The sequence below is a fragment of the Mucor mucedo genome, assembly GCF_025094135.1.
Source record: "Mucor mucedo strain NRRL 3635 chromosome Unknown EV154scaffold_18, whole genome shotgun sequence".
Taxonomy (NCBI): domain Eukaryota; kingdom Fungi; phylum Mucoromycota; class Mucoromycetes; order Mucorales; family Mucoraceae; genus Mucor; species Mucor mucedo.
In genome coordinates this window covers 35,369-62,985 of record NW_026252302.1, presented here as the reverse complement: position 1 = coordinate 62,985, position 27,617 = coordinate 35,369, and the positions used below count along the sequence as shown (strand labels likewise).

General features: G+C 37.5%; 7 protein-coding genes across 7 annotated transcripts; all 7 read left to right on the top strand.

Annotated features, from left to right (window-relative positions):
* The first annotated feature begins 436 nt into the window (after nt 1–436).
* On the top strand, nt 437–2,240 carry EV154DRAFT_96754 (uncharacterized protein). The gene is made up of 4 exons (XM_051607871.1): nt 437–1,190; nt 1,254–1,769; nt 1,864–2,177; nt 2,237–2,240. Exons 1-3 carry the CDS (start codon nt 540–542, stop codon nt 1,867–1,869), a joined length of 1,173 nt encoding a protein of 390 aa, XP_051460653.1. The 5' UTR covers nt 437–539; the 3' UTR covers nt 1,870–2,177; nt 2,237–2,240.
* A 433-nt stretch (nt 2,241–2,673) lies between these two features.
* EV154DRAFT_96747 (uncharacterized protein) lies at nt 2,674–5,005 on the top strand. Its single transcript, XM_051607870.1, has one exon. It carries the CDS (start codon nt 3,001–3,003, stop codon nt 4,771–4,773), a length of 1,773 nt encoding a protein of 590 aa, XP_051460652.1. The 5' UTR covers nt 2,674–3,000; the 3' UTR covers nt 4,774–5,005.
* Nucleotides 5,006–5,302: 297 nt separating this feature from the next.
* EV154DRAFT_415323 (uncharacterized protein) lies at nt 5,303–6,444 on the top strand (the record flags this gene model as incomplete). The annotated part of the gene is made up of 4 exons (XM_051595656.1): nt 5,303–5,433; nt 5,576–5,858; nt 5,924–6,208; nt 6,310–6,444. The coding sequence occupies 4 exons, from the start codon at nt 5,303–5,305 to the stop codon at nt 6,442–6,444; spliced, it is 834 nt and encodes a 277-aa protein (XP_051460651.1).
* Nucleotides 6,445–6,720: 276 nt separating this feature from the next.
* EV154DRAFT_498979 (fungal-specific transcription factor domain-containing protein) lies at nt 6,721–10,330 on the top strand. Its single transcript, XM_051600421.1, has 4 exons — nt 6,721–6,909; nt 6,977–7,684; nt 7,797–8,554; nt 8,640–10,330. The coding sequence occupies exons 2-4, from the start codon at nt 7,125–7,127 to the stop codon at nt 9,974–9,976; spliced, it is 2,655 nt and encodes an 884-aa protein (XP_051460650.1). The 5' UTR covers nt 6,721–6,909; nt 6,977–7,124; the 3' UTR covers nt 9,977–10,330.
* A 1,342-nt stretch (nt 10,331–11,672) lies between these two features.
* Nucleotides 11,673–15,889, top strand: EV154DRAFT_498975 (uncharacterized protein). Its single transcript, XM_051600420.1, has 3 exons — nt 11,673–12,041; nt 12,114–12,230; nt 12,293–15,889. Exons 1-3 carry the CDS (start codon nt 11,726–11,728, stop codon nt 15,772–15,774), a joined length of 3,915 nt encoding a protein of 1,304 aa, XP_051460649.1. The 5' UTR covers nt 11,673–11,725; the 3' UTR covers nt 15,775–15,889.
* A 5,525-nt stretch (nt 15,890–21,414) lies between these two features.
* EV154DRAFT_600120 (uncharacterized protein) lies at nt 21,415–23,595 on the top strand (the record flags this gene model as incomplete). The annotated part of the gene is made up of 1 exon (XM_051607150.1): nt 21,415–23,595. The coding sequence occupies one exon, from the start codon at nt 21,415–21,417 to the stop codon at nt 23,593–23,595; it is 2,181 nt and encodes a 726-aa protein (XP_051460648.1).
* Nucleotides 23,596–24,208: 613 nt separating this feature from the next.
* Nucleotides 24,209–27,048, top strand: EV154DRAFT_600119 (uncharacterized protein). Its single transcript, XM_051607149.1, has 2 exons — nt 24,209–24,587; nt 24,688–27,048. The coding sequence occupies exons 1-2, from the start codon at nt 24,239–24,241 to the stop codon at nt 26,874–26,876; spliced, it is 2,538 nt and encodes an 845-aa protein (XP_051460647.1). The 5' UTR covers nt 24,209–24,238; the 3' UTR covers nt 26,877–27,048.
* The last annotated feature ends 569 nt before the right edge of the window (nt 27,049–27,617 follow it).

Sequence of the window (27,617 nt, the reverse complement as noted above, 5' to 3'; positions counted from 1 at the left end):
AACAAGTAGATCTGGGAATGACTTAAATAGCTTCCCAGATGGGATTCTGTTGTAAGAGAATGACAGGTTTGTTTTCTAACTCGATGATTAAAGAAGCCTAACAAGGGTAAGTCTATAATTAAAGTATTGACAGCGATATGTTTAAACCCAGACGAACGTGTGCCTCATGTGCAGGCTGTAACAAACAAGTTACCATACCCTATCAGGTGGCAAGAAGACAAAATAAAATAGAGTTACCACCAAATAATCGATCATCCAACCCTATGGTGTATTCTATAAATCTCTTTGTTCTTGATCACTGTGACACAAGAGATTTGTATTAAACACAAAGTATACCATTTTCTATATTATTGGTTGGACATATTTTTTTATATCATCCGACTGTAAATAGTGCACAAGAAAAAAAAAAAAACTTATTTATTAATGTCCCTTCTTTTTTTTTTATTCCCCTTTTTTCTTCTTCTTTCTATTAATTTCTTTATTATTATTTTTATACTACCCCTGACTACCTTTCTTTTTATTTGTTAATCATAATAAAAATGTCTGATAGTCCAGCACCCAGTGTAAAAAGTAGAATGTCTTCGTTAGCAGCAGCTGGTCTCGCTGGTGCAGCCGGAGCTCCTCCACCTATTAAAAGAGCTACCTCTACTGCCTCTAAGACGCCCATTACGAAATCTACTGCTCCATCGACCAAAGCAGCTACGGCATCGACCAAACCCACTGTTCGTACTAGTGTGGGTTCTACTGCTACCAAGCCCAGCAGCCCAATTCGGGCTTCCAAAACGCCTGGTATTACACCGGCTACGAGAACACCTTCTACACGAGGAACAGTAACTCCAGGCGTGGCCAGAAGAGCTTCTGTCACCTCGACTACTTCTACCACACCTAGTTTAACAAGAAAGTCGACTGTTCCCTCCACAACAAGTCGTGCCCCCTCGACATCCACCGTTCCTGTAAATGGCAGAAAAGCAACCTCACCTACCGCTTCCACCACTCGCACCAGATCCGTGATTGGCTCTTCACCCAATACAGCTACGCCACCTACGGTTCGTAGAACTGGATCAGTTGCCTCTGCTACTTCTGCGAGATCAAGCACTGCATCTACCACCACAAGAAGTCCTGTCAACGGCTCCACCGCAACCACTAAATCAGCTGAGCTTTTGGCGGAGTTAAAGACTTTGAAGGAAAAGGTAATATAGTCAATTTAAACCGCTTTTTTTATAGGGTTTGTACTGAAAAGGTTATATTTACAGAATGAGGAAATGGAAAATTTATTATCTGAGAAGCAAGCGTTAATTGATTCAAAGGAATCTGATTTAATTGAATTAAAGGCAAGATTGGAAAAGGTTGAGACCGGACTTGCAACCCCTGAGGAATCATTACCGCTCGAGGTGATTAGTGAAGAAAAGGCAAGCGAAAAAGACAGCGCTGAAGATGAAGAGAAGGAGGAGGGGGAGCAAGTGGATCCTGTCGAAGAAGATAAGAAGGATGAGGAAATTGAATTATTAAAGGAACAAATTCAAGCCGCCGAAAAAGCTCGCGACGAAGCTATTGAAAAGTCAAAGGAAACCATCACTTTAATGGAGGAAGAACGAGTGAGCTTAACAAGACAGCAAGAAGAGGCTGAAATGGTTTTGAGAGATAATATGGAGAATTTGAGAGAAAAGTTGGAGGCTGAAAAGCAAGAGCTTTCGAGTCGTATTTTGGAAAAGGAGAATGAAATGTTCAGATTGAGAAAGGACATGGATGAGCTTCGTGACAACATTCAGGTAACATAGAAACAAAGATTACAGTACGAAGAATCAGGAACTAAAAAAAATGTCATGTAGGACATGCACAAGTCTCATCAAACCAGATTAACAGGATTGAACAATCAACTCAATGAACAACATAGCACTCAAATTAGCGTTCTGAAGGAAGATTACGAGACCCAGCTTAAAGGATTGCAAGAAACCTTAACCAAGTTACAGGAGCCTAATCTCGAAGCTGAAAAAATCGTTCAAGAACAAAAAGAAGAACTATTATCTAAAATACAAGAATTAGAATCTCTTTCTTTAGAATCCAAGACCGGATTCGAACAAGAAATTTCCGAGTTAAAATCACAAGCCAGTGCTCAAATCGAAGAACTTGTTGCCACTCATCAAAATCAATTGCGTGACATTGAGGCCTCTTTAAAGGTATATCATATATAAAACGTGTGCTGTTATCAATCATACTCATGTTTATAAATATGTAGGAAGAAATTGCTTCTCTCAAGCTTGCTCACGAAACCGAGCTTGAAAACTTAAAGGCGATCCATAAAACGGAAGTGGAACAGGTTCAAGCCGTCATCAATGAAACTGAGATTAAAAAGATTCGTCAAGAAGCAGAGGTAAAAAAAAAAATCAGTGTATAGTAAAAGAAAAATCAAAGACTGACGACAACATAGGATCTTTACCGTGATCAATTTGAGAAGGATTTGGCTGAAGCTAAAACGGGACACGAAGCCCTTATTGTTGCTGCTAAAGAAGAACAGGATCGTATAAAGCAGGAGATTGAAGCTTTGTCTACAAATCATCAAGAGGAAAAGGACGCTTTAAAGTTACAACACGAGAAACTTATTGAGGAGATGAAGGAGAGTGAGAAGGTGAGTAACGACATATTTTGGTTGCAAATAAGTTGTCTAATGCGACTTTCTAGATTCGTATCGAGGAGGAATACAAGTTGAAATTGTCTCAGCTTGAAGAATCACACTCAACAATTTTGGAGCAACATAGTTCTCAATCTAAGAGTGATATTGAGTCAAGCATTGCAGCTTTGAAGGAAGAGCACGAACAAGCGCTTGCTGATCTTGCCGAAACTCATGCTGTCAATATTAAGGAAGTAAAGAACACCACTGTTGCGAATGCACGTTCTGAGACTGAACGTCAATTACGTGAAGAGTTCGAGTTACAGATCGAACAATTATCGTCAAGCCATAATCAGGCTATCGATCAACTTCAGACACATCATTCTAGCCGCATGGAACAACTCGAATCTGAATTGAAGTCTGAAATCGATAAACAAGCTGCTATTGCACTTGAGCATCAAACGAAATTGGATGGTCTCTTATCCGAGCGTGATGGTCATTTAACAAGCATTCAAAAGGATATGGAAGACGCGCTCAAAAATGTGCACCAAGCCGAGGTTGCCCGTATCATTACTGAAAATGAGTCTAAAATGAACGAATTGAAGCGTGAACATATTCTTCAACGTGACCAGGAAAAGGAAGCTGCCGAGGAGAAACATAAGTTAGTTCTTGCAGAACTGGCAACGACTCATGCTACTTTGCTTGCCACCTTAGAGGGAAAGCATCAAGCTGATTTGGTACAAGCTCGTGTACAGTTACAAGGTGACTTGACTGGACAAACAAGCCAAGAAATTCAAAGTTTAAATGAAAAGTTTGCCCTCCAATTAAAGGATGTCCAGGAGAAGCATGAGGCTGAAATTGCTGCTCTTCAAGCTGCTAACGAAAAACTTGAAGCTGAACATGCTGACGCTTTTGTTGAATTAAAGACAGCTCACCAAAGTCAATTAGAGAAGGCTGAGGAGCAATTGAAGGCCAGTACCTCGAACACTGAATTGATCGATACTTTTGAAAAGAAAATCCAAGATTTGAAAGAAGCACACGCAAAAGAGTTGGCCCAGCTTACACAAGATCATGATAAACAATGCCAAGAATGGCAGGCTACTAACACCTCAATCATGGATATTGAAAAGTCTCATGCTGACGCCCTCGATAAGCTTGGAAAAGAACACATTACTGAACTGCAAGAGCATAAAGACTTGAGTGAAAAAACTCTGCAGGAAGCCCTTGAAAAATTGGAGAATGCACATAAGGCTATCCTTAGCGAGGAGTTGTCCAATTTGAATGCCAAACACCAAGAAGAACTCAAGGTACTAGGCGAAGAACAGACCAACAAAATTGCAGAGATTGAAAAGGCGCATGTTTTGGCACTTGGTTTACTCCAAACTGAATTAGCTCTTAAGACGGAAGCTCTTGAATCAGCTCAGGATCTTTCCAAGAAGAGCATTGAAAAGCAAACCCAAGATCATCAGTTGGCTTTGGAAAAATTGGAAGAAGCCCACAAGGAAAAACTTGATAACTTTTTGCAGCAAATTGAGACTTTGAAGAATTCTGGCAATGGAGAAATCACCGACATTGTTAACAAGTATGAAAAAGAAATGACTGAACTGAAAGAAAAGCATGGACAAGAAATTTCCAAACTTCAAGTCACGCATGAGCAAATGACACAGGACCACGACTTATTACGTGAAGAAACCATCGAAAAGTTAACAGAGGCACACAAGATTGCGATTGAGACATTGGAAAATGAACACAAAAAGGTTGCACAGGATCAGGAACATAATTCCCACAACGAGTTCAAGTTACGAACTGAAACTTTGACTGAAACACATGCGCAGGAAAAGAAAACATGGGAGGAAAAGCAACAGAAGGAAGTCTCCGATTTGAAGACTGAACATGCCGTAGCATTGGCCGCTTTAATGCAATCTTTAGAACTTGCAAAGAAGGAGCATGAAAGTGACATTCAAAACTTAAAGGACGAACACGAGCTTATCCTTAATCAGTTGGCCTCCACTCATACAAGCTCCGTTGAAGCCATCCAAAGTAGCCATATTGAAACTATGAAAGAGATTGAATCCAGAACAATCGGTGACACTGAAAAAATAAAGGTAACTAGCTGTGTAACCCAATACCAAGAAATAACTCATGATCTAAAAAAATTTCTGTAACTTTTTTTTTCTTTAAATAGGGTGATATTAAATCAAATTATGATTCTCTTTTGGAAGATTTGAAGCGCACACATGATGCTACTATCCAAGACTTAAAGAAGGAGTTTGAAGAGAGTAACCAAAAGCTGATCAGTAAAATGGGACTTCAATCTGAAAATATTAGATCCCAAGTTGAGGTAAAAAAAAGCATATTCTATATTTATCATTTGTGTCCGACCAATGGCGTGGGGGATTGTGTCATTGTGTGTAACTATTACTAAAGAAACCATCTTACTATTTATAGGCCGAATTAGCTGAAGATTATGAATCACAAATTAACCAATTGTTATCTGAACATACTAAAGCTAAACAAGCATTGGAAGCAGAGATCAAAGAAGCCATTGCCTTGGGTGAGTCGCAAAAGGCACAAGCGGACAGTGAAAAGGCTACCTTGGAAGCCCAGTATCGGGAAAAGCTTGTCGCCATGGAAACTGAGCACCAGGCTGTTATCAATAACCATGCCAAGAGTAACGACGACGCCACTGAGAGAATGCAGAAAGAAATCGATACAGTGCAATTAAGCTGGCAACAAGCTCAACAGCAGCTGATTTCAAAATTGCAGAATGAGCATGAAGTAGCTATCCAAACACTCCAGAGCCAACATCAAGCTGCCATCGAATTGTTAGAATCGAAATTGACAGCTGCAATAGATGAATCGACTGCATTGAAGTTAAAAGCTGAGGTATTTTACAGAAAATTATAATCATGTGAAAAGAAATTAACTTAAAATTTTTCATTAGGCCGAAAGCGAAAAGGAACAAAGTTACCATAATGAGCAGAAATCCGTGCGTGAGCAGGCAAAATCAGCACATGAGGAAGCATTGAAAAATAAAGAAAAGGAACTTGAACAGATGACCGAACAATTTAATCAGCTCAAGAATGACTTAAAGAAAAACTCGGATGTTGATGCTGCCACCGCTGAGGAATTACGTACTCTCCAAATTGCGTATGAGAAAATGATTACCGCTAAAGATAAAGAAATCAAGGAGGTCGAAGAACGTCTTGAAGAAATGGTTGGCTCTGATAATAGCCGTATCAAAAATGAGGTAAGATATATTTCAAACTTTTTTGATTTCTTGCTATGATTTTTGACACCCTTAGGAAGACAGAGGATGAAAACCGGGTCCAAGCCATTGTATCTCAGCATCAAAAGGAAATTAAAGTACTTCAAACTCAATTCCAGCAAATGCTTGACTTAAAAGACAAGGAGCTTGAAGGCTTCTCATATCGTTTAAAGACTGTTACAACCTCACAGCAAAAAGATCTCGAAAGGTTAAGTGATGATTACCGACAAAAGTTCTCAAGCTTAGATTTGGAATGTCAAAAGAAGGAAGAAAGCTTGAAGTCAAAAGCGCTTGAAATGCGATGGATGGCTGCTGAATTTGAAAGCTCTGAGGTAAGTTTTTTTCAGATAAAGTTTGTTTCTTTTTTTTTCTTTCGCTTTCGCGCTTTTATTTGTGTTGGTTACTGTTTAGTAACATTTATGGTTTTTTATAGGCTAAATTGAAAGACCAGGGCACAAAACTCCAGAATTTGGAAAATGACAATGCTAAACTCCGACAGGAAGCTGAACAATACAAGGAAGAAAATGACCAAATGCTTAGGCAAGTATATTACCTACAAATGCTATAAGAAATATACCCTTATTTTATTATATTAAAAAATATATAACTGCATAATGGCGTCTAATTTTTCTTTACTTGTACTCAATAGATTAATTCACCAACTTCAATCTGAAATGCATCATATTCGTTAAACAATATTGGAGACAGAATAATAATACCGCACGTGTCTGAATCTATTTATAATCCAATCAAAAATACCAATTTACAAAAATATAAACCTTGAATCCATTTTTACTTTTTTATATTTTTTTCTTTTTTTTTTTTTTCTTACTCCTTTCTTTTTTTTTTTTTTTTTTTTTTTTTTTTTACGTCTGTTTTTAAAAAAATTGAAATGAACACCCATAAAAAGCCTTCTACACCAAATGATATACCTCTAAAACGTACACGAGCAAAAAGAAGTTGTGACTTCTGCCGAAAACGCAAAGCAAGATGTGATGCAGACCACACAATACCTTGTACGAACTGCAAAGCAGTAAAGTATTAGTGATATCACCTTTTATATAATTTTCGCACTAACTTTTTATTTTGACGTTAAATAGTGGGGATTCAATTGCGAATTTTTAACAGTTCGGAAAAAAAGAGGACCCCCCAGTGTGTGAGAATTACCGCTTACAAAACGATTACGAGTACAAAAGAACTGATTATCCTTTTAGTTATGTAGAAAACCTAGAAACAAGATGTAAAAAGATGGAATCGTTGCTAACTACTTTAACGAAATCATCAATGAAAGAAATTGAACGAAACGACTTTCGGGCAGAGTCTTATTTATCAAGAAACAAAATCGATTACCAGCAAGAGGATATGGATGACGATGTTTCATCAATCGAAGACGACGATGATTCGATCTACAGTAACCAGCATAGTCATAACGATGTGGATGACGACGTCGACACTATATCGAATAATATGGAAGAAACGTTAGCTAATCTTAATCTGGAAGATTACGATTCCATAAAATATACTGGACATTCAGCCGGTCTCCAGTTACTCGACGAAAATTTATTTAAATCCAAATCATATGTCCAATTACCCGGAAGAGAAGATGTTGCACTACGTCTTATGTCACAGAATGAACTATTAGTTGTACGCTCAGACCGTTCTTCTTCAGGAAAAAATACCAGAATGGATGTTGGCTTTTCATTATCAAGTACCATTTTCGATGAAAAAAAAACGACTAATTCTTGGAATTTGGGCCCTATTTCGAAAGACCTGCCTATAAATTCAGTCATCGAAAAAGCGATCAAATTGTAAGTAAATATGTTATTAAAATATGCAATACCATGCAGCCATCTAACCCTGTTCTTCTTCATGTATGCAACCTGTTTTCGCTTTCTGTTTTATTTATTTGTACAAATATAGATATTTTAGCCATATCCATACATTTTTACCAATAGTCAATAGAACAAGATTCGAAGCACATGATATGAAATCGCCAAATGTACTTGTACAAGCTGTATTAGCTGTTGCTTTCAAATTTGCATCACGCCATTTTCCAAAGCTTTTTAGTAAGAAGGCAGCCTTGTTCGCTGACGTTTATTTCAAGAAAGTAATGCTTCGTTTACAAGATTCAACTTGCGCTAGATTAAGGCATGTCCAAGCTGCTCTACTCATGACTCTTTATCTGGATATGGAGGAAATGGATGTCGAATCAATGCAATGGTATACTCTGGGGAAAGCAATCCGAATGGCTCAAGATATTGGTTTGCATCGTTCCTGTTCTAACTGGAATTTACCTCCCTCGGAAATTGAGACTAGGCATCGTGTTTTCTATGCCTGTTATATACTAGATCGTCTTATGGGGGCAAGAGCCGGTAAACCACTTACTATTTTAGATCGTGATTTTGACACCGATTTACCTGTTCCGTATGAAGTTTATGATGATATTTCCATCAAACAAGGCCCGTCGATATATCACTCTTTTATCAGTCTAATTAAATTATCTGAAATTCTCGGCCGTGTCCTGAAGGCTCTTTATGCTCCCAAATCAAAACATTCCAATTCGAATGCAGGTTTGGATGACCCTACTATTCTTGCAGTCTTTGACCGCCGACTGAAAAACTGGAAAGCTTCGTTAGACCAGTCTGAAGACGGAACACAAATATCCCAAGCCCAAAAAGGTAAATATACACATTTATAGAAAACAAATATTGATTGGACAGTACTAATGTCACCTTTTTTTTTTTTTTTTTAAAAAAACAATAGTTAATTTACTATTATTATACTACACTGTTATGCTGCTATTGCATAGACCTTTTATTGAATTTTCTGCACTTTCCGATACAACAAGTAATGCTAATGTGATACATGGGTCGGTAGACTTGGATACCTTAGCCAAAGATTCTCGGCAAGCCTGTGAAAATGCAGCGTCCAATATATCCGTGATTGTTCGACAAAAACAATCACTTATGGCAGATCCAGATTCCTATGCACCCTTCTGTTTACCGACTTGTTTTGTTTATTCCATGTTTCAATCATCATTAATCCATCTTGCGATCGTGATAAAAAACAGAGACTCGCTGAGAAGACTTCGATTGCTCCAAAGATCAATAGGATTGTTAAAACAACACGAAGAATTGAGTTCTGGAAAACGTGCACACAATATATTGATCATGCTGGTTACTATCAATGGAATCAATCTTGACAATTTACTTGAGAATGATACAACAAAGGAAGAAGATATGGCTTCTATCTTTGAGGATGGCCTGGCTCGTAGTCCACCGTCGCCCATTCCCGCAAAAAACCACAATGAGTTACAATTCTCAACAAGGCTATCCAACACACAACAAATGCAAGCTCCTCAACAAATACAAACAATGAATCGCAACGCAATGATTCCAGGCTGTGAAGATAATATGCCCAAATCATCCTGGTACCAGCGCATGATGAATACGAGCATTATTGGTGGTATAACACCTGATTTACATGAAGAAGCGAATTCGTCTTCTCAAACGCTGGAACAATTATTACCCTATGCTCCCGATATAAATCCCCCTCATCATCAACACACCCGCACCAATTCTAATACTAACGTATATCAACATACTCGTAGCGACTCCAATAATACTCTGTATAATCAACAGCAAAACGATATACCAAATTATCATAACAATCCAGCTTATTATGACCTAGCCGCGCCTTCCCTGCAACAACCTAATCATGTACGAAAACATACTAAGAGGATAGAAAGTTATGACAGGCCAAACATATTTGGCGATGCTGGAGAGGATATGCATGTTATTCAAGCTGAAAACGGCAATCCGACTTACCAGAATGGTCCTACATTGTTATCTCATTCACATACCACTCATTTTCAAAGGAATGGTGTAACACCTCTCCATCAGACACCGTTACCGTTTACAGCCTCCTATGGGAATATGAATCCCACGTTGAATAATGGTCATAATGATACTTCTGCAGCCAACTCTTACCCTATCAGCTACCTGCCTCCATCCAGCCTGAATTGGAGCGATTGGGGTGTGTATTTAGGCCAACAAAATCCATCAATACCAACGACATCACCTGAAAATAATCACCACTAAAATATATGTGTATGTATAGAAACAAAATAATCTTATAACCAACACCATCCTATTTCCTTTTTATGCCTATGAAAAAATTATCCCACCCACCACCATGTAAAAAATAATCCTCCTCTTTACTGTAATTAAAAATTTATATATCTACTTATCAATTAGTTTTTTTGGACTGGAAAAGTATCCTGATTTGTTTGTTTTTCATTTTTTTTAAGGTTAGGTATAAGGTACGATGGTTGTTTTGTTTTTAATACTCGCTCAAAAAAATAGCAGAATGCATCATGAACTCATTGCGTCAAATAAATTGTACAGCTCAAGTGACTTGTGATGGGTTTTGGAAAATAGTCACTGTGATTGAGCTAATCCTAATTATTAAGTATCTTGTTGTCGTTCTGTCGTTGGTGCTGGCATTGAAGGGCGGAAAATAAATATTGATGACGAAGTGATATCATCATGTTTGGAGTGGTTTAGTCCAGGCACAAAAAAAGGGGCAAAAAAAAGGTACCGGCGTAAATTTGGGGTCAATCTTTTCTTCCAAAAATATTGCACAAACATTTTTCAGATGTCCTGTAACTTCATAAGAACAGTGGATACTGAAGGAGTGTGTTTTCCTAAGATGATTTGAAAATTACCTTGTTGGGTTACACTTGGAACGTTAGAAGGTGACAAGTGTAATATGTCTCTTAAGACAACCAGTGCAGAGAAAAGAATTAAGCCAACATTAATAGCCTCCTTATTATTACGATTGATTTTATTGACATCAGTTCTGTGCCTTCTTAGACGGTTGAGTTTATAACAAACGAATGATTCTTGCTAAAGGCCTCTGTTGTAACATTTTGGCATTTAATGATTGTCTTTAAATTTGTGTTTTGTACTATAAGTAATCTTATTGACAACATTGGGAATGACATAGAGAGTCTTTAGTGACATAAACATCATCGCCCTGATAGTTCAAAATGGTAAACCTAATGATTGATTTAAAAAAGTGTGATGCTAAGTCTATAAGAAAAACGACGGATTATACTGATGTTAAGAATCAGATAATCCTGCAAACATTATGTAAGGTATGAGCTGAGCAGTAATCTTTCAATCTATTATCAAATAAATATTAGTCAGGGGGATCAGCTACATCAAGTGACAAGAGAACGGCTATGTTCGGAATATATAATTCCGGCCTGTCAGATTTTGCTACTTTATAAAGAAACAAGCGAGCTAACGTGCGTGTTTTAAGTATAAGTCGTATGATCATTCATGCTAACGTGTTGTGGTAATTATTTTATTATTAATGATCTATGATATTCTTAGATTTTCGAATCCTGCTCGTCTATATAAAACGCCATCCTTAAAGTGGTCACTTAAAAGCCAGCTACACACGGTGCTCGGTCAAAGCTTAAAAACCGGGCCATACCCGAGTACAGGAATTGTGTAATTTTTAACGACATGAAGAACACACTTGATTTTAATAGACTATGATAACCTATGGTTTATAGATATAAATGAAATGGGATGTTCTATATACACCTTTAATAAAGTTAGAATATTCTTGGTAAAACATGCGATGGTGTCTAAATAACTAAACAATACGTCTCAAAACAAAGTATTACGGTTATTCAATATGATCACATGAGGCTGTACCTTTTTCTTGATTGGTCAATGTTTTTATGCGATTTTCTGTTTTTTTTTTGATGGATGTCACAAGACGCGATACAAAGCTTTTTTATTATTATTTATTGGTAAACTGAACATTAAGTGTGAATGGAAGATCTAGCACAATCGGTACCAAACATGCGGCTTACTGATCAGAAACAAATTACAAAAAACACCGAGTCAAAGGGCAGCGTAGAACGCGTAACAAGTGTCACTCAAAAATCTAATAGTTTGCTTCCTTCACCTTCAAATTACAGCGTCGAGGTGAAAGAGATAGAAGAAAAGCTTAAAAAGCTCACTATTTTAAGCAGTAGTAAAAAGAAACACTTACTTACTGAAGAGAGACAACATGTCAAAACTGCTTTAGACACATTACCTGCTCAGTCAAATACGGAATTTAACGTCTTTGTTGAATGTTCATTAGGTATTGTTATTCTTTTTTTATATTTTTTTTTACTACCTAGCGTTAATATATATGTATATATATGAAAATTAGCTCTGGAACCACTCAGTTTGTCAGATAGTGAATCGTCGGAAACACCTCTTTCGGATTCATACGATAAGTCCTCGGGCTTTGAAGATCAGAGTCACGTCAGATTGGAGACTACTGAAGGTATAAATATTGATGTTATCCCATCTCACACTTGAAAATTGACAGCGCAGTACTATATTTAGAGAAGAACGAAACTGGATGTATTCAAGAGCTGCCTAATATTATAATCACGGATCCATACACATCCCAGACGACAGATATAGCTAAAGATAAAAATACCATTCAAGCAACATTTATATATGAGGATCAGTCTTACGGTCAGCAAAAAGAAACATACGCTTCCGCTTCAAGTAATACATATACCATAGAGGATTGTCACACAAATATTACAGAGATAACGGGAGATGACATTCAAATGGACAATTATGCGAAAAGTATAGGCAGTGATCTTATTCAAGAGACTCGTAAAAACCGAGAATACTACTGTGATATTTGCAAGACAACTACCCCCACCGAGGATATTTATAAAAAACATCTTGTGAATGAGCACGAAATAATTCCAGAACCGTTTATAGTTTCGGGGAAGGCCCAAATGGACAATTCTATTGTAAATAGAAGTAGAGTGGAAAAATCAAGAGAAAATGGGGCCGGAGATAGAAGTTCCGTTGGCGATATTTACTGTGCCTTATGTCAGCGACATTATATGGACAAAAATTATCTTAGAATACATGCACAAGCCGTTCACCCCAAAGAATTCATCGAGTGGACACAAATGAACTTCCAGAAGCCAACTTATCGCGGTAATTCAAATACAATTTACAAATGTGTCAAATGTGATAGCAAATTAGAAGGGATCACATCTTTACAGCGTCACTATCTCGATGTCCATGAAACACCATTAAAAGTAGTCTATCCAACAGATAAATTGTATGTTGAAGACACTGAAAAAGAGATGAATTTACTGAGTGCTCTTTACGACATTTATGGTCCTATCTTTGGGTCAGAAACTACTCATCAGCCTGTCCTTGACGATTTACAAATTCATTGCCGTGTTTGCTCGAAAAAATTTGAGAATCCTGGAGATTATGTTGATCATAACTTGACACCCCATGATGACGCTCCGGCTTCTCCTATAAAGCATACTCTGGATGTGCTCAGATTTACGGACTCCCTTAAAACAGACATCGATTTGGACAATGTGGTATATGACGACAAGGATCCGGATTTTTACTGTAGCTTATGTGATATAAAATGTGACAAATCAGCGGCTTTCGCAGATCACAAGCGCTCTAACATACATCTGCACAATTCGAGCTATAAAATATCAGAACCACCTAATTTTAATCCATTATTTTACTATTGCAACATTTGTAATCGAGGCTATGATACCGAAAATAGTATACTTAATCATGTCAAATACAATCATGCAAATGCACAGATGTTATCAAAAAATCAAACGCATATTAATCCAGTATTCATTCTTCCAAAAGTTGAATCAAAAACTATCGAAAACGAACTGGATCATAGATCAGTAGTGATACGTAATACCATAAAAGCCATTATGAATAAGCCAATGAAGGAATGCAATGCAATTTCAGAAATTACCTGTGGTGTGTGTGACACATTACAGACAACTACGTCTCGTCTACGATCGCACATGGAAAAAAAGCACAACTTCGAACAATGTACAGAAATGTTGTTCTATTGTTATATTTGTCTCATTGATTGTAGAAAAGAGTCTATATTCAGTGTTCATATTGCAACACGGAAACACATGAAAGCAGCATTAAGACCAGAGAATCGGTTGATCAATGTGCATCAAGTTTCAATCGACTATACCGACAATGAAAGGGATTATTGCGAGGTATGTAGGACAGCCTTTCAAAATCCTCGCCTTTACATGAATCATAAAGCAACTATAAATCACCAAATTAATTATCTGATATCTACATCGCAACATGCACCCTCTTCTGAACCAACCCAGGATGCTTTAGTCTTATGGAATCGGTATATGAATATTGTAAGAACGCATCGTACTAGACTTGCTACTCCAGGTCAGCTAGAATTTAATTGTAATATTTGCCGTATATCATTTACATCTTCAATGCATTCCCTGCTTCACTTAGCCACTCGCCTTCACAAAACGAATTGCATGACAGAAATCATAGAAACTAGTAACTCCGATGAAGAAACGGATACAGATACTTGTAATACCGAAGAAGAAACTGGTCAAGAAGCTTGTGATCTTGAAGAAGTAACGAATAAAGAAGTTTGTAATACCGAAGAAGTAACGAATAAAGCTTGTTATACCGAGGAAGAAAATGGTCAAGAAGCCCGTAATCTTCAAGAATTAATGGATAAAGAAGCACAAACCCAAGACATTAATAGCAAGCAATCACAGTCGAAGGATATCACGTATTCAAAATCAAATGTCCGTGAAGTTCTTCCGAATTTTTACTGCAAAGCATGTGACAAACCGTTTAAATTCCTGAGTCAATTCCAAAGTCATTCTATCACACGAGGACACAGACAGGCATTGCGTAATAATACTTTGCCAGATAATACAAAAGTTTCAAACGATACAGAAGTTTTCAATGATACGGAAAATTTTGACGACGATGGATCTGACTATTGTAATGAATTTGATTCCAACAGTGTTTTGTCACAATATGAAGAGATTCTCCCTGAAAACAGTTTTGATAATAGCTATGATTGCAAACTATGCAATGTCTCGTATAGTGAACCCTACTTATTGGCAGATCATTTATCAACTCCAAATCACAAGCGATTTTTGGAAAGCACCATTTATCGTGATGAAGTTCGCAAAGCAGAACGGGATATTGCTGATAACACGCACTGCGGTCCAAGCATTTTTAGCCCAGGTGGATTTAAAGATTTGGCCATTGGTCGGCAGGAATATCAAACTTCAACACATACATCAGCTGAAAAATTAAATAATGTTTTTCAACTTACATTCAACATGGAAAAAGAGAAAGCAATGCCAATCAGCTCTGTAGCCAATTATCATTGTGAATTGTGTGATGTGTCATTCTATTCAGCCAATGTTTTAACTAATCATCTGTTAACAAAGGACCACAAAGAGAAAATGAATTCCACAACGTCGGTTGAAGAGAGTACAGTCTTCCCGTTAACAAGAATGGCTGAACCTCAAAACATACCAGAGAATTTCAGTACTGTTGAACCCTTGGCGAAATGTAAAGTAATTAGGGAGAATAAGAATACAGAGCCAAAGATCAAAAATACGACCATACCATTTGATTTGGATTTACACTGTGATTCTTGTGACAAGACATTCACCACTAAACACAGCTCACTTATGCATTTTTTCAAGATGCATAAGTCCTATTATCCAGACTTATCACCCAAAAATCAGCCTCAACGCAAACTCAATGCTGTCGCGCTACACAAACACAATATCATGCCGGACCAAAATAACCCGAAACTTTTTTGCAGAGCATGTAGAAAAATATTTAACAATAAAGGTAATTTTAGATTACACCTCATGTCAAAACACAAGATGAATCTGAACGAAGACAATCTTCCTGGAAACAACCTTAATATTGTGCTAAACGCACATACAATAAAAATCATCGGTAATCCAAAATTATATAAATTGTCCAAATTTGGAACTCTGACACATTGAATACAATGGAAGAGCCGATAGAAAATATTATTAGAAATCATTGAAGCAATCTGTCGGCGACAAGCGTACCCTTGAATTCATGTAGAATTCAACAGTCAAATAAAGTAACAAGGACTTATAATCGTACCTATCGTACCATTGTTTTTTTTATATACTTTATATTTTTTTATCAAATCAGAAGTAATTGATTTGTAACATTTTTTACGATTATCCTGAATTTTTTTGAAGATGACTCTTGAAGAAAAAGGAAAATCCAGAGCAGAGGGGACAGACAAGTCGGCCGAAATGAACACGGGAGATCCCATGGAAGGGATTGAAGTAGTCAATGAAATCACGTCTGCTGTCAAGGAAGTACAAATTTACAACACTCCACCTAAAACAACAAAGGGAAAGGAGGTAACAATTAAACAACGTATGCAGAGCTACAAGGAGTACCAAGTAAAGATTCGTGATCGTATGATGAACTTAATGGACATCCAGCCAGCATCTTCTTTAATCGAAAAGGAAATCAACGAACATCGGTTAAAACTTGAGGAGGTGACAAATCGGATTTTAACTTTGGAGAGGAGTATGAACCTAGTAGAAACACCAAAAGGAACAAGTGAATCTAAGTGGGCCAGACAGGACAAACAACGCATCAGATCCAGCGAAATCCCAAAATTACAATTAACAACATTAAATGAGCATCCATATCCTACAAAAGAGAAGTACAACTCAATCGACCACTTTATCCACGAGTTTGAAACAACCATCGGAATTTACGCGAAGATAGAAGAAATGTGGAAAGATTCAATTCAAGTAGCAGTACCATTCCTATATAAGACGTGGCTCAAGGAATCAGTATTAACATGCGAATCTTGGGAGAAAGCTAGAGAAGTTATTATGAAGAAGTTTGGGGACTTCCAGTCCAAGGATATGAACAGCTTACGCTTATTTGACTTACACATGAAGCCGCACCAATCCATCGTACAGTACACCAATGAATTCATCAACCTTGCTGCTGCCGCTGACATCCAGAAAGATGACAAGATGATAGTGCTCCTATTTAGATCACACTTGTATGAGCCATGTAAACCATTGATATTTTCGTCCATGGAGGGTAAGCGTCTGGTGGACGAGGAGTATGAGTTCACTATTGACAAGATATGTGACATCGGCCGGGAGATCTTTGGGGATGAACCAGTTGGGGAAAGTGCTCGTTTGGTGACAAATAAGGTAAATTCACCGGTAAAACGTCGACGTGATAGTGCATCAGTAGAATGGCAACAGTATGGGGCGAAGAAAACTAAAGGATGTCCGAAACATGGGGGTGAAAAGGCTAACCACACTGTCGAAGAATGTCGAAGTCAAGACGTAAAGAAGAATAAATTTTTGGGCAGTAAGAACATTCCATTCAAGGCCACGGGTAACAACATGAAGGGACAACCCTGCCGGTACTGTAAAAAGGAATGGCACCATGGTCACACCTGTAAAGAATATTACGAACACAAGAATAACCGTACTGTTTTGGCTCTTCGTCGGGAGGACGATGAAGATGATCAAGGGCCAAAGACCTCAAATATCAAAGAGGCTATGGAAATAGATGCGTATGAATGTAAGTATAATATGCAAAGGAAAGAAAGAAATCCATTAAAATTGACATTGACTCCTATCATTATTAGAGAGCAAAAAGTAATAGCAAGAATAGACACGGGATCGGATATCTCATGCATAAATAAATCAATTTTAGACAGTAAATTCAATAAAGAAATAAAAATTTCCAAAATAAATGGGTCTCTTAATTATCTTTCACTTGACAATAATAAGGAAAATATTAAAGTAAAACGAATTGGAATAACAGAACCTTTAAGAGTTCGTTATATTAATGATTTAAATTTCGATTTTGCTTTTGAAGTAGTAGAGTTTAGCAGTGTAATGGAATCCCAATTTGATGTATTATTAGGTCTCGATATCTTGAGTAAATTACGGATATCATTGTCGGGAGTTGCCTATTGTTACCCCGATGAGGAAAGAACAGAAGCACAATTTCGGAATGTAAACTTTGACACGCAGAACAAATATGATCCGGAAAATGCTAATTATGGTACGGACAAGGAGCGAAAGATATTTTTAGAAGAAATACATGGGGCCACCGAGGCAAATAAAAATATACCAAAAGGATCGTTTTGCACGATGCCTGAGGCACTCATTCGCATCCCTCTAAAAACACAAACAGATAACATGTATATCAAGCAGTATCCGTTAGTGTACCATCAAATACCAGAAATACAAAGACAGATTAATGAATGGGTAAATGAGGGGATAGTATACGAAAGCATGCCCAGCTCGAAGTATAACACACCATTGTTAGCTGTAGGAAAAAAGGATGACCAAACTGGGCAATTAACCAAAATAAGAGTGTGTATGGACCTTCGAAGAATCAATTCCAATATTGATGACTCTAAAACGGACAAATATGTGATCCCGGATATGGAACAAATGTTTGCCGAAGTAAGTGCACCGGGAAGAGTCTACACGAAAATTGATTTAAAGAATGCGTATTTTTCATTTCCAGTTGACAGTGAATCACAAGAAATCTTAAGCTTTACATTCAAAAATAAGACTTACAGATGGAAAGGATGCTGCTTTGGATTATCATTCATATCACAACAATACTCACGAGTAATTGCGCAACTTTTCCAAGGGATGGAAGGCGTACGAAATTACATCGATGATCTGTGCATATATTCGGCGCCAGAAGATCACGCGGAAATTGTTAAGGCTGTAATTGAGAAATTAACCTCGGTTAATCTTCGCATCAACTTTGACAAGTGCTCGTTTCTTCAAACTTCGATATATTTGCTAGGATTTATTGTTGGCCCCGGAATCAAAAAAATTGATACGAGGCGATTGTGCAATATTGACGACTGGAAAACACCCAGAAATAGTCGTGACGTTAGACATATTATGGGCATTGTATCACATCTGAGAGAGTTCGTTCCCTTAATGGGAAGAATATCCTATTCAATCAACGCACTCCGGAACTGTAGTGAAAAGAATAAGCCATTTATATGGACTACACAACAAGACGAGGCATTGAAATCGCTGAAAACATGGCTTACATCCAGTACGATTTTGCACACCATCGACATGACCAAGCGTATATATATAGAAACTGATGCATCACATTATGCGTATGGAGTGTTAATCTCGCAACGCGATGAGCTCGGCAGATCTCTATACATTACATTTGCCAGTAAAACGTTTGGCAAACATGAAATGGCATGGTCCGTAAATCGAAAGGAAACATATGCAATTGTATATGCCTTTCAGAAATACAGGTCCATTCTTTGGGGACACCCTGACATCGTTGTATTAACTGATCACAGAAGTCTGGTATTCATGAACACAGCTACGCACTTGTGCCGAACGCTGCAAAATTACATGGACATTCTCAGTGAATTCAAATATCGAGTCGAGTATATCCCAGGATTTTCCAACACATTTCCTGATATATTAAGTCGCTTATACCCCCCAGAAGTCGAGGATCAAATTTTGAGGGAGGATGAAGAGAAGAAAATTATGAAGTTAGAACGTATGATCTTGCAAAGAAGACTACCGACTGATAAGATCAATCAAAAGATTGCAAAAGATCAATTCATTCATAAAAAAGAAATATACAGTAAAGATAAAAATTTGAACGTATTAGCTGTAAGACTAAACAGTAAAGAATACAAAGAAACAACAACTGAATACATAGCTCCACCCATAAATGAAAGAAGTAAATTATTAAGTGAAACTCATGCAATGGGACACTTTGGATCAGAAAGTATGGTACAACAATTACATGCTCAAGGTATACACTGGAATGGTATATTTAAAGACAGTAAAGAATACGTACAAACATGCATCGATTGTGCACGAAACAACATCGCAAAGAAAGGTTATCATCCATTGAGACCTGTGGTCAGTGCAGATCCATTTACATTCTTAGCTCTTGATTTAGCAGGTCCATTTTCCGTTACAGAGAATAATAACATATATATCCTGGTAATGGTCGACTTATGCACCAAGTACATAATTGCAAGACCACTGAAAAATAAACAAAGTAACACAGTGGCAAAGGCGATAATGAATGTACTAGGAGACTATGGCATACCAATAAATCTTATGTGGGTAACAGACAACGGCCGCGATTTCTCGAATGCTTTGATGAACTCGATCACAAATGCATTAGGTATTGAACATCGTTTTTCGACACCATATCATCCAAGGGGAAATGGTGCAGCAGAAAATGCCGTAAAGGTGATCGTTTCCACACTCCGCAAATTATTAGGCAATGACACGAATAAATGGGATGAAATGTTACCCATCGCACAATTATGCTGCAATTATAAAATACGTAATCGAACCGCTAGTAGCCCATTTTCATTGATGTATGCGAGACAGTTGATAACTCCCAAAGATTACACTGATCCGTCCAGAACAATCCCAAGAAAATTGGCGACAGAAGAGGATTTGATCAAACGAGCTGAAATAATGGCATCGGTTGTATTTCCCGCTATTGAAGAAAGAACACGGAAAATAGTTGAGGAACAAAGTAAGAAGTTTAACAAAAAGCATTACCTCATTGACATTCCTAACGACACAACCGTTATGGTAAAGTTACCAAATAGAGCAACCAAGTTATCACCGCTATACGAGGGACCATTTACAGTTGTACGAAAGACAATGGGTGGCACTTATGTATTGAAGGATGAAATGAACGAGTTGTTACATCGTGATTATGTTCCGTCAGAGTTGAAAATTGTAAATATTGACGAGTCAGGAATAGAAGACGAGTTATTCGAAGTTGACGAGATTCGTGATCACAGAGAAGACAAAGAAGGCAATCGCGAATATTTAGTAAAGTGGAAAGGTTACGGAGAGCGAGAGAACTCATGGTTACAAGCATCAGCATTCTCATCGCCAGACACGATCCGCAAATATTGGGTAAAAGTACGTGAGCTTGAAAGACTAGAACAAGAAAGAAAGAATGAGTTAGTTCAACGCTCAGAGAAAGTTAGCAAACGACAAGAAAAGCATACAAAGATTATAACTGATAACAAAAGAAATACAAGATCTAATAAGGAGACAATACATAAAGAACTTCCCGCTAAGAAAAGACGTAGCAATCGAGATAGATAAATTTTTAAAAAAAAAAAAAAAAAATATGTAAATAGATATACCCACAGGAACAAGTCACAAAAATATGCATACAAAAAAAAAAAAAAAAAAAAAAAAAATCATGTAGCTAGGATGAGGACATACTATGAAAAATGCTGAAATAGGAAGCATACCTATCATCGATCAACTAACGTTGAATCTAGAGGGAGGACATGTGCTAAACGCACATACAATAAAAATCATCGGTAATCCAAAATTATATAAATTGTCCAAATTTGGAACTCTGACACATTGAATACAATGGAAGAGCCGATAGAAAATATTATTAGAAATCATTGAAGCAATCTGTCGGCGACAAGCGTACCCTTGAATTCATGTAGAATTCAACAGTCAAATAAAGTAACAAGGACTTATAATCGTACCTATCGTACCATTGTTTTTTTTATATACTTTATATTTTTTTATCAAATCAGAAGTAATTGATTTGTAACAAATATGACGGAATACCAGGCTCACACCATCTCTCAAGACGTAAGGAAATTTTATTGTGTTGAATGTGATAAATCATACCTTACAAGAGGAAGATATCTTTTACACTTGGGAAACATACACAATTGTGATGAAAACGGTAAACAACTTAACGGAATCCGAGTTAGATTTAGATTACGTACCATCGAAGCAGAGAAAAATTCTGCAACCGTTAACGATCGAATACACTTAGAATCAAATAACATGGCTATAAATGGGGATAGCAATGCGGGAAATTGTAATACTGTACCGGATAAAGTGGATAGATTTGAGCAAGATACCCAAACCTCGTATTGTACTAAATGCGACAGGCGATATCAACTTATATCTTCTTATAAACGGCATTGTAAAATGAAGCATTCTGACAGAAAGATACAGTCTAAAACCACCGATGGAGACAAATATTGCGCCATATGCGCCAAGCAATTCAAGCATCACTCTGCGTATATGAAGCACTGTATGGTTAAACATAGTTCGTATCAGAGGCCGTTGACTCGTGGGCGTCTTTTAAAGAAAGGTAGAAGTCTAGAAACCTCGGAACAGCACACTGTCATTCACAAAGACCTTACAGGTTTATACTGCGATAAATGTGACACAAAGTACATATCTCAAAGATTGTACACCAAGCATGTCAGTATCAGGCATTCTGAGGTAAATATCAATACCGAGATTGACAGATATTTATACTGTATCAAATGCGACAAGGAGTACAGTTCCATATTTTGGTACAATCAGCACCTTAATAGAAAGCATGCAAGCAAAAATGGAACACTTGATAATGGCAAAGTTGTTCGAGACCAATCCGCTACTATTATTGATAAATCTGTCGATGCAAAATTAAACTATTGCGAGACGTGCAACATACAATTTTCAAGTCCTTACACATATTATTATCACCGTAATACCAAACACGCAAATGAAATTAAACGTCGTGTATACATCCAGAAGTATTGCGAAGAATGCAACAAACAATTTTCAACTCAATTGCGTTATCATAATCACTGTAATAGAAAACACAAAGATAAGATCAAACTTATGCTTCGTACCAAAGCTCCCGTTGCGAAATCAACATATTGCAAGAAATGTAACATACACTTTGCAAATCCACGTAGGCTCTATTACCACCGTAGAACCATACACCTAAATGAAGCCAAACCTTTTTCAAATAACAAACGTACACCGGATCATTCTGCTACAAGTACTCCAGTTGCTACGGGATCAAATCACTGCAATAAATGCAATAAGAACTTCAGAAATAAAAGGCTGTACGTGGTCCATTGTAATAACCTACATCCTGCTATAGTAGCTGCAAACTCCAGTAAAAACCGTAATGTACATAATCAGCCAGTTACCAACAAAGCTCCAGCCAGCGTCGAATTTGATAATCAATCAAATGAAGCTGTTACTTCGACGCAGATATCAGATGTCAAGCTTAGCAACTCCAAATCCTTTATTTCCTGCTGTATTTGTAACTGTCAGTACATAAGCTCAAGACTTTACGAAAATCACCCATGCTTTACAAAACCTTTGGGTCCAACTAAAAGAAAGCGCGGACGCCCAGTTAAAAATACGATATTAAAAACATATTGCTCCATCTGCGAAGTTGACTACGAAGATCATCATAAATACAACGCACACCTGTTTTTGCTTCATGAGAAGACATTAAAAGATGGATCAATTTTGCTAAGCAATTTAGTGGTGGGGGATAAAGAATCTATCTTGACATGTCAGTCATGCAATCATACATATGGAACGACTTTTCATTATAATAGCCATATCGTTAAATTCCACAACCAATTATATCAAAACCAAACCATATCGCATGAAAAAAACAACCACAAACACCCTTTATATTGCTTCAGCTGCAAGCATGATTACGATAGCTATGCCAGCTTTAACACCCATTTATACGATATGCATCATGTTTCAAAACCCAAATTAATAGAGATGTCACGGAAGGCGAGTGAAAGAGTGCGAAATGACGATACGGATTGTAACGCTAGAACTATGGCTGGAGAAAAGGTATTATCTTTGCCAGTTACAATTACTCAACCCGGTTATACACCAGCTCATGATGGCAGAACTCTTAGAAAACGTACGAGAATGAATTATGTTAGTTGTGTGCAAGATTTGGATGTCGAGTTGTAATGTAAGCTACAGTATGTCAATATTTTTACGTTCCAAAAAATGTCAATTGACACAATTTACTGATTATACCTGGGACTTGCAGTGTTAACTATGCAAACTTTTTTATAGATGAAAGGCTCACAGTTACTAAAATATTTTTTTAAAGTCCTGCAATAAAATGACAATTTGCAGAATTATCTTTTTATCGGACATTTCTTTTTCTGTGATCCCTTCATTGTTGTACCATATGCTTTTTTATACGAGCATTGTTACGCACACTTAATTGTTACATGGAAGGGTACCATAGAAGGAGATTTATTTTCTTAATGAAAAATACCTGTTGTAAGACGCATATACATATATCACATATATAGAAGAAGCGTAGTGCAAAGTATAAAATTAATTCCAGAATGTAAATATTGATTGACCGGTATAGATGGTATCAAAAATATATTTTGCTACCTGCAAGGTTTTAAAAGCGCCTGGTTCTTGGTATTTTCCGCACTGTAAGAAGCTCCAACAGTGCATATTGTCCCGAAATGAATTTTTGTGTTGCGTGACTTTTTTTTTTCTTCAGCAAAGTTTATCGTGCGTCACTTTAAAATGAACGATGAGGCAGATAAACACACTTTTTTTTTTCTACAATACCAATTTATATACTGTCATGTCGATTTTCCAAAACATCCTAACTGCCCTTACAGAACCAATTAATGTGAGGAAAAGAGGACGACCAAGGAAGAATACCAGACGTAGACAAAGTATGAACAATAAAAAACTTAATGAACCAATTAGTTCTCCTGCTGCGCAAAGTCCAGCAGACATTGGAGAAACAATTGTCGAGCCACCAGATCACGAAGAAAACGAGGCTGCACCACCTCCTAGTAATACACCAGATCAGAACAACTCAACCACAATCAGAGAAGAATCCGTTCCAATCAAAATTGAACCTGTCAGTGATGACTACTTCTTAAGTCATTCAAGAATTGTTAACAACAATCCTTATCTTTATAAAGGTAATGGCGAGTGCACATACAACTATTTTATTATGAAAAGCGTGTTTTAAATATATATTTTTTTTTTTTTTTTTTTTTTTTTGATAATATTATTATTTAGATTATAACAACGTCTACCAAATCATCAATTCAGACGAGGGTTTGTGCTGTAGCGCATGTATGAAGCCTTGCTCGATTGTAGATTTCTACAACCATATCGCTAAAGACCATAAAATGCCACCAACGGAAATAGCCTGGGGTAGTTTCTTTACACCTGTATTATTACCAGTAAACCACAAAGAGTTTCCAACAAAACCAGCGGAACCTCTTTATAACTATACCCCTTATCCTGAACTCGAAGAAGGTAAAGATAAACCCAACCCATGTGCCGTGGCAGCCAAACTGGATGCCTTAAAGGAGAATTCAACAGAGGCCATGGAGGACAATACAATGGAGGCCATGGAGGACAATACAATGGAGGCCATGGAGGACAATACAATGGATGCCTTGGAAAATTCAATGGAACCAGCAGCTGAATTGCCTGCATTAATTGAAATTGAAACACCAATACCTGCCAGAATCCAAACACCAATGCCTACCGAAATCGAGGCACCTACCGGAATCGAAACACCAATGGCTACTGAAATCGAAACACCAATGCCTATGGAAATCGAAAACCCAGTCGTTGCCGAAGTCGTAACACCAGTCGTTGCCGGTATCGAAACACCAGTGATTATGGAGGTCGAAACACCAGTGGTCGCTGAAGTCGAAACACCAATGAATACCCAAACTAAGCCATCAAGATATTATTGTCAAATCTGTAATATGTCCTATGTAAGGTTAGGATATCTGAAGCGACATCTCTTCGACAAGCATAATATCGCACATTCGCCAATCAGACAGACTGACACACGACGACGACATTCTTTGAATCGTCCCGATAAGGTCAAGGAAGCCAATTTGACATCAACCTCCCAAACCGCACCCTCTTCCTCCCAAACCGCACCCTCTTCCTCCCAAACCGCACCCTCTTCCTCCCAAACCGCACCCTCTTCCTCCCAAACCGCACCCTCTTCCTCACAACCCAACTTGGATCTACCGAATGAAGATGACCCTGATTTCTACTGTCGTGTTTGCGATCGAAAATGTATCACCGGCCAAGCTTTTCGTATCCATATCCGCAGGGTCCACAATGTTAAACTTCGACATGATTCAATCAGAACATATCGAAATCCAGGCATAACTCCTGATCCGCATGATCCGAATTTAGAATGTGGTGCCTGTGAGAGACAATTCGCAAACGGCAGGACGTACTTTACTCACCTAAAATTCGTACACGACATGAGCTTCAGTGTGGAGGAGGCAAGACAGATAAAAGCCATCGAGTTACACCCCACCAAGAGAAGGATCGCAATTTATAACCCTCGTAGGCAGTGCGTGGAAAATATTATTCCTGACCAGACTGATCCGCTCAACTATTGTGGAGCCTGTGACCGAAAGTATTCAATAAGCACACCTCGGCATTATATAGACATTCATGGTTTTGTGTCTCAGCATGGCCCCGGATACAGATGTGTATTATGCGCAGAACAATTGGAGACCAGGGAGGATTACGGCAATCATCTTAAACGTACCCACCGAAAGAAGTTGGCGGATAGGGCAACCGTCGATGATTTCAAATGTCGATTATGTGCCACAGAATTCACAAGAAAAGTTGATCTATCAAACCATCTGGTGGCTATTCACGGATTAAATCCAACTTTTAAGCACACATTTACATCCGACAAAGTTCGTTCTGCATGCATGTATTGTAATGAGGTAGAATTAAATGCATGCGCCTTAGGAATACATATTATATCCAAGCATGGCGTTCCATTCGTATACGATCAAGTTAATTACTGTTGTAACTTGTGTGGTGAAAAAAGCCGTTCTGAAATCAAGTACAGGGAACATTTAGTTCTTACTCATAGAATCGGTAGATTCCCAGATGAAGAAGGTATCGATATTCACAACAGAGCGAAACCCTACGGTAAAAATGTTATGATTGGTTTTCACGATGAGACGGAAAAATCTATGGGAAGAAAGTTAAACAAAAGAAAACTATCGGATGAAGATCAATCTTACAGGCCATCAAAACGACCAGATATTAAGGGACTCGATCCAATTAATTTGAGAAGGAAGGCAACCTCAAGTCGTCATTCAAAAACAACAAATAACACCATTGATCTCTCAGCAACCCATTGTCAGATTTGCGATCTCACCTTCAACACAAATGTTCACTATCGATTGCATTGTTACAAATACCATTAGGAATAAACAATTTATTATATTGTATTACTTTTTTCGTATTCTTCAATTATGGCCTTAAGGCCAAAACTTTCTTCACAAACAAAGTGCGCGTCTTTCTTTTTTAAAAAATACTTCGGAGTTGCAAATAAAAAGCTGTCTGAAAGTGTTCAAACTTCAGACGAATCAAAATTTACTTTACCTTTTTCAGACGGTAATTCAGATTTAGTGTTGGACTTTTTTTTTTTCTTACCTGTAGGCATCTTTAAGCCATCGCCGGTGAGGGCGTGGCAACCACATTGGAGGTGGTGCTTTGTCTTTTAAAGACATCGGGTCGGCCATCGCCTCTCCAAATTGAAGTGGCAATGATGTACATGTTTTTTGTAGCCATAACGTCACGATTCCAACGAATATTGCATTTTTTGCAGAAGAATATTTGATGAATTGGTCGGCTGCCCATTCCACTTTTATGCTTTAAGTTTTCTAGACTGCTTTCTAGGCAGTTATTGCAGATCTAAGAAAGAAATGATATCTTATTAGTAATTACATGTATAGACGCGTATATTTTTCACCTTCGATGTTTTATATTCATTTATGTCAAGTAGCAATAATTCTCCGTAGTAACTGTCTGTTTATCATCTCAGAGACACCATGCCTATTCCTACAGATCTTTACGTGATTTTTATTCTTAAGACCGTCCTCAAAAATTATCAATGGCGTCTTACTTTTGCCACCCTCCTCAAATTTCTCTGTGGTTTTAAAGAA

What these genes read in the sequence shown, in the direction of transcription:
- EV154DRAFT_96754 (XM_051607871.1), top strand. Translation starts at nt 540, where the DNA reads ATGTCTGATAGTCCAGCACCCAGTGTAAAAAGTAGAATGTCTTCGTTA. An exon ending in TAAAGACTTTGAAGGAAAAG is followed by an intron (nt 1,191 to 1,253) that starts GTAATATAGTCA and finishes TTATATTTACAG; the next exon opens with AATGAGGAAATGGAAAATTT.
- EV154DRAFT_96747 (XM_051607870.1), top strand. Translation starts at nt 3,001, where the DNA reads ATGGAACAACTCGAATCTGAATTGAAGTCTGAAATCGATAAACAAGCT.
- EV154DRAFT_498979 (XM_051600421.1), top strand. Translation starts at nt 7,125, where the DNA reads ATGGAATCGTTGCTAACTACTTTAACGAAATCATCAATGAAAGAAATT. An exon ending in ATCGAAAAAGCGATCAAATT is followed by an intron (nt 7,685 to 7,796) that starts GTAAGTAAATAT and finishes GTACAAATATAG; the next exon opens with ATATTTTAGCCATATCCATA. An exon ending in AATATCCCAAGCCCAAAAAG is followed by an intron (nt 8,555 to 8,639) that starts GTAAATATACAC and finishes AAAAAACAATAG; the next exon opens with TTAATTTACTATTATTATAC.
- EV154DRAFT_498975 (XM_051600420.1), top strand. Translation starts at nt 11,726, where the DNA reads ATGGAAGATCTAGCACAATCGGTACCAAACATGCGGCTTACTGATCAG. An exon ending in CTTTGTTGAATGTTCATTAG is followed by an intron (nt 12,042 to 12,113) that starts GTATTGTTATTC and finishes TATGAAAATTAG; the next exon opens with CTCTGGAACCACTCAGTTTG. An exon ending in CAGATTGGAGACTACTGAAG is followed by an intron (nt 12,231 to 12,292) that starts GTATAAATATTG and finishes TACTATATTTAG; the next exon opens with AGAAGAACGAAACTGGATGT.
- EV154DRAFT_600119 (XM_051607149.1), top strand. Translation starts at nt 24,239, where the DNA reads ATGTCGATTTTCCAAAACATCCTAACTGCCCTTACAGAACCAATTAAT. An exon ending in CAATCCTTATCTTTATAAAG is followed by an intron (nt 24,588 to 24,687) that starts GTAATGGCGAGT and finishes ATTATTATTTAG; the next exon opens with ATTATAACAACGTCTACCAA.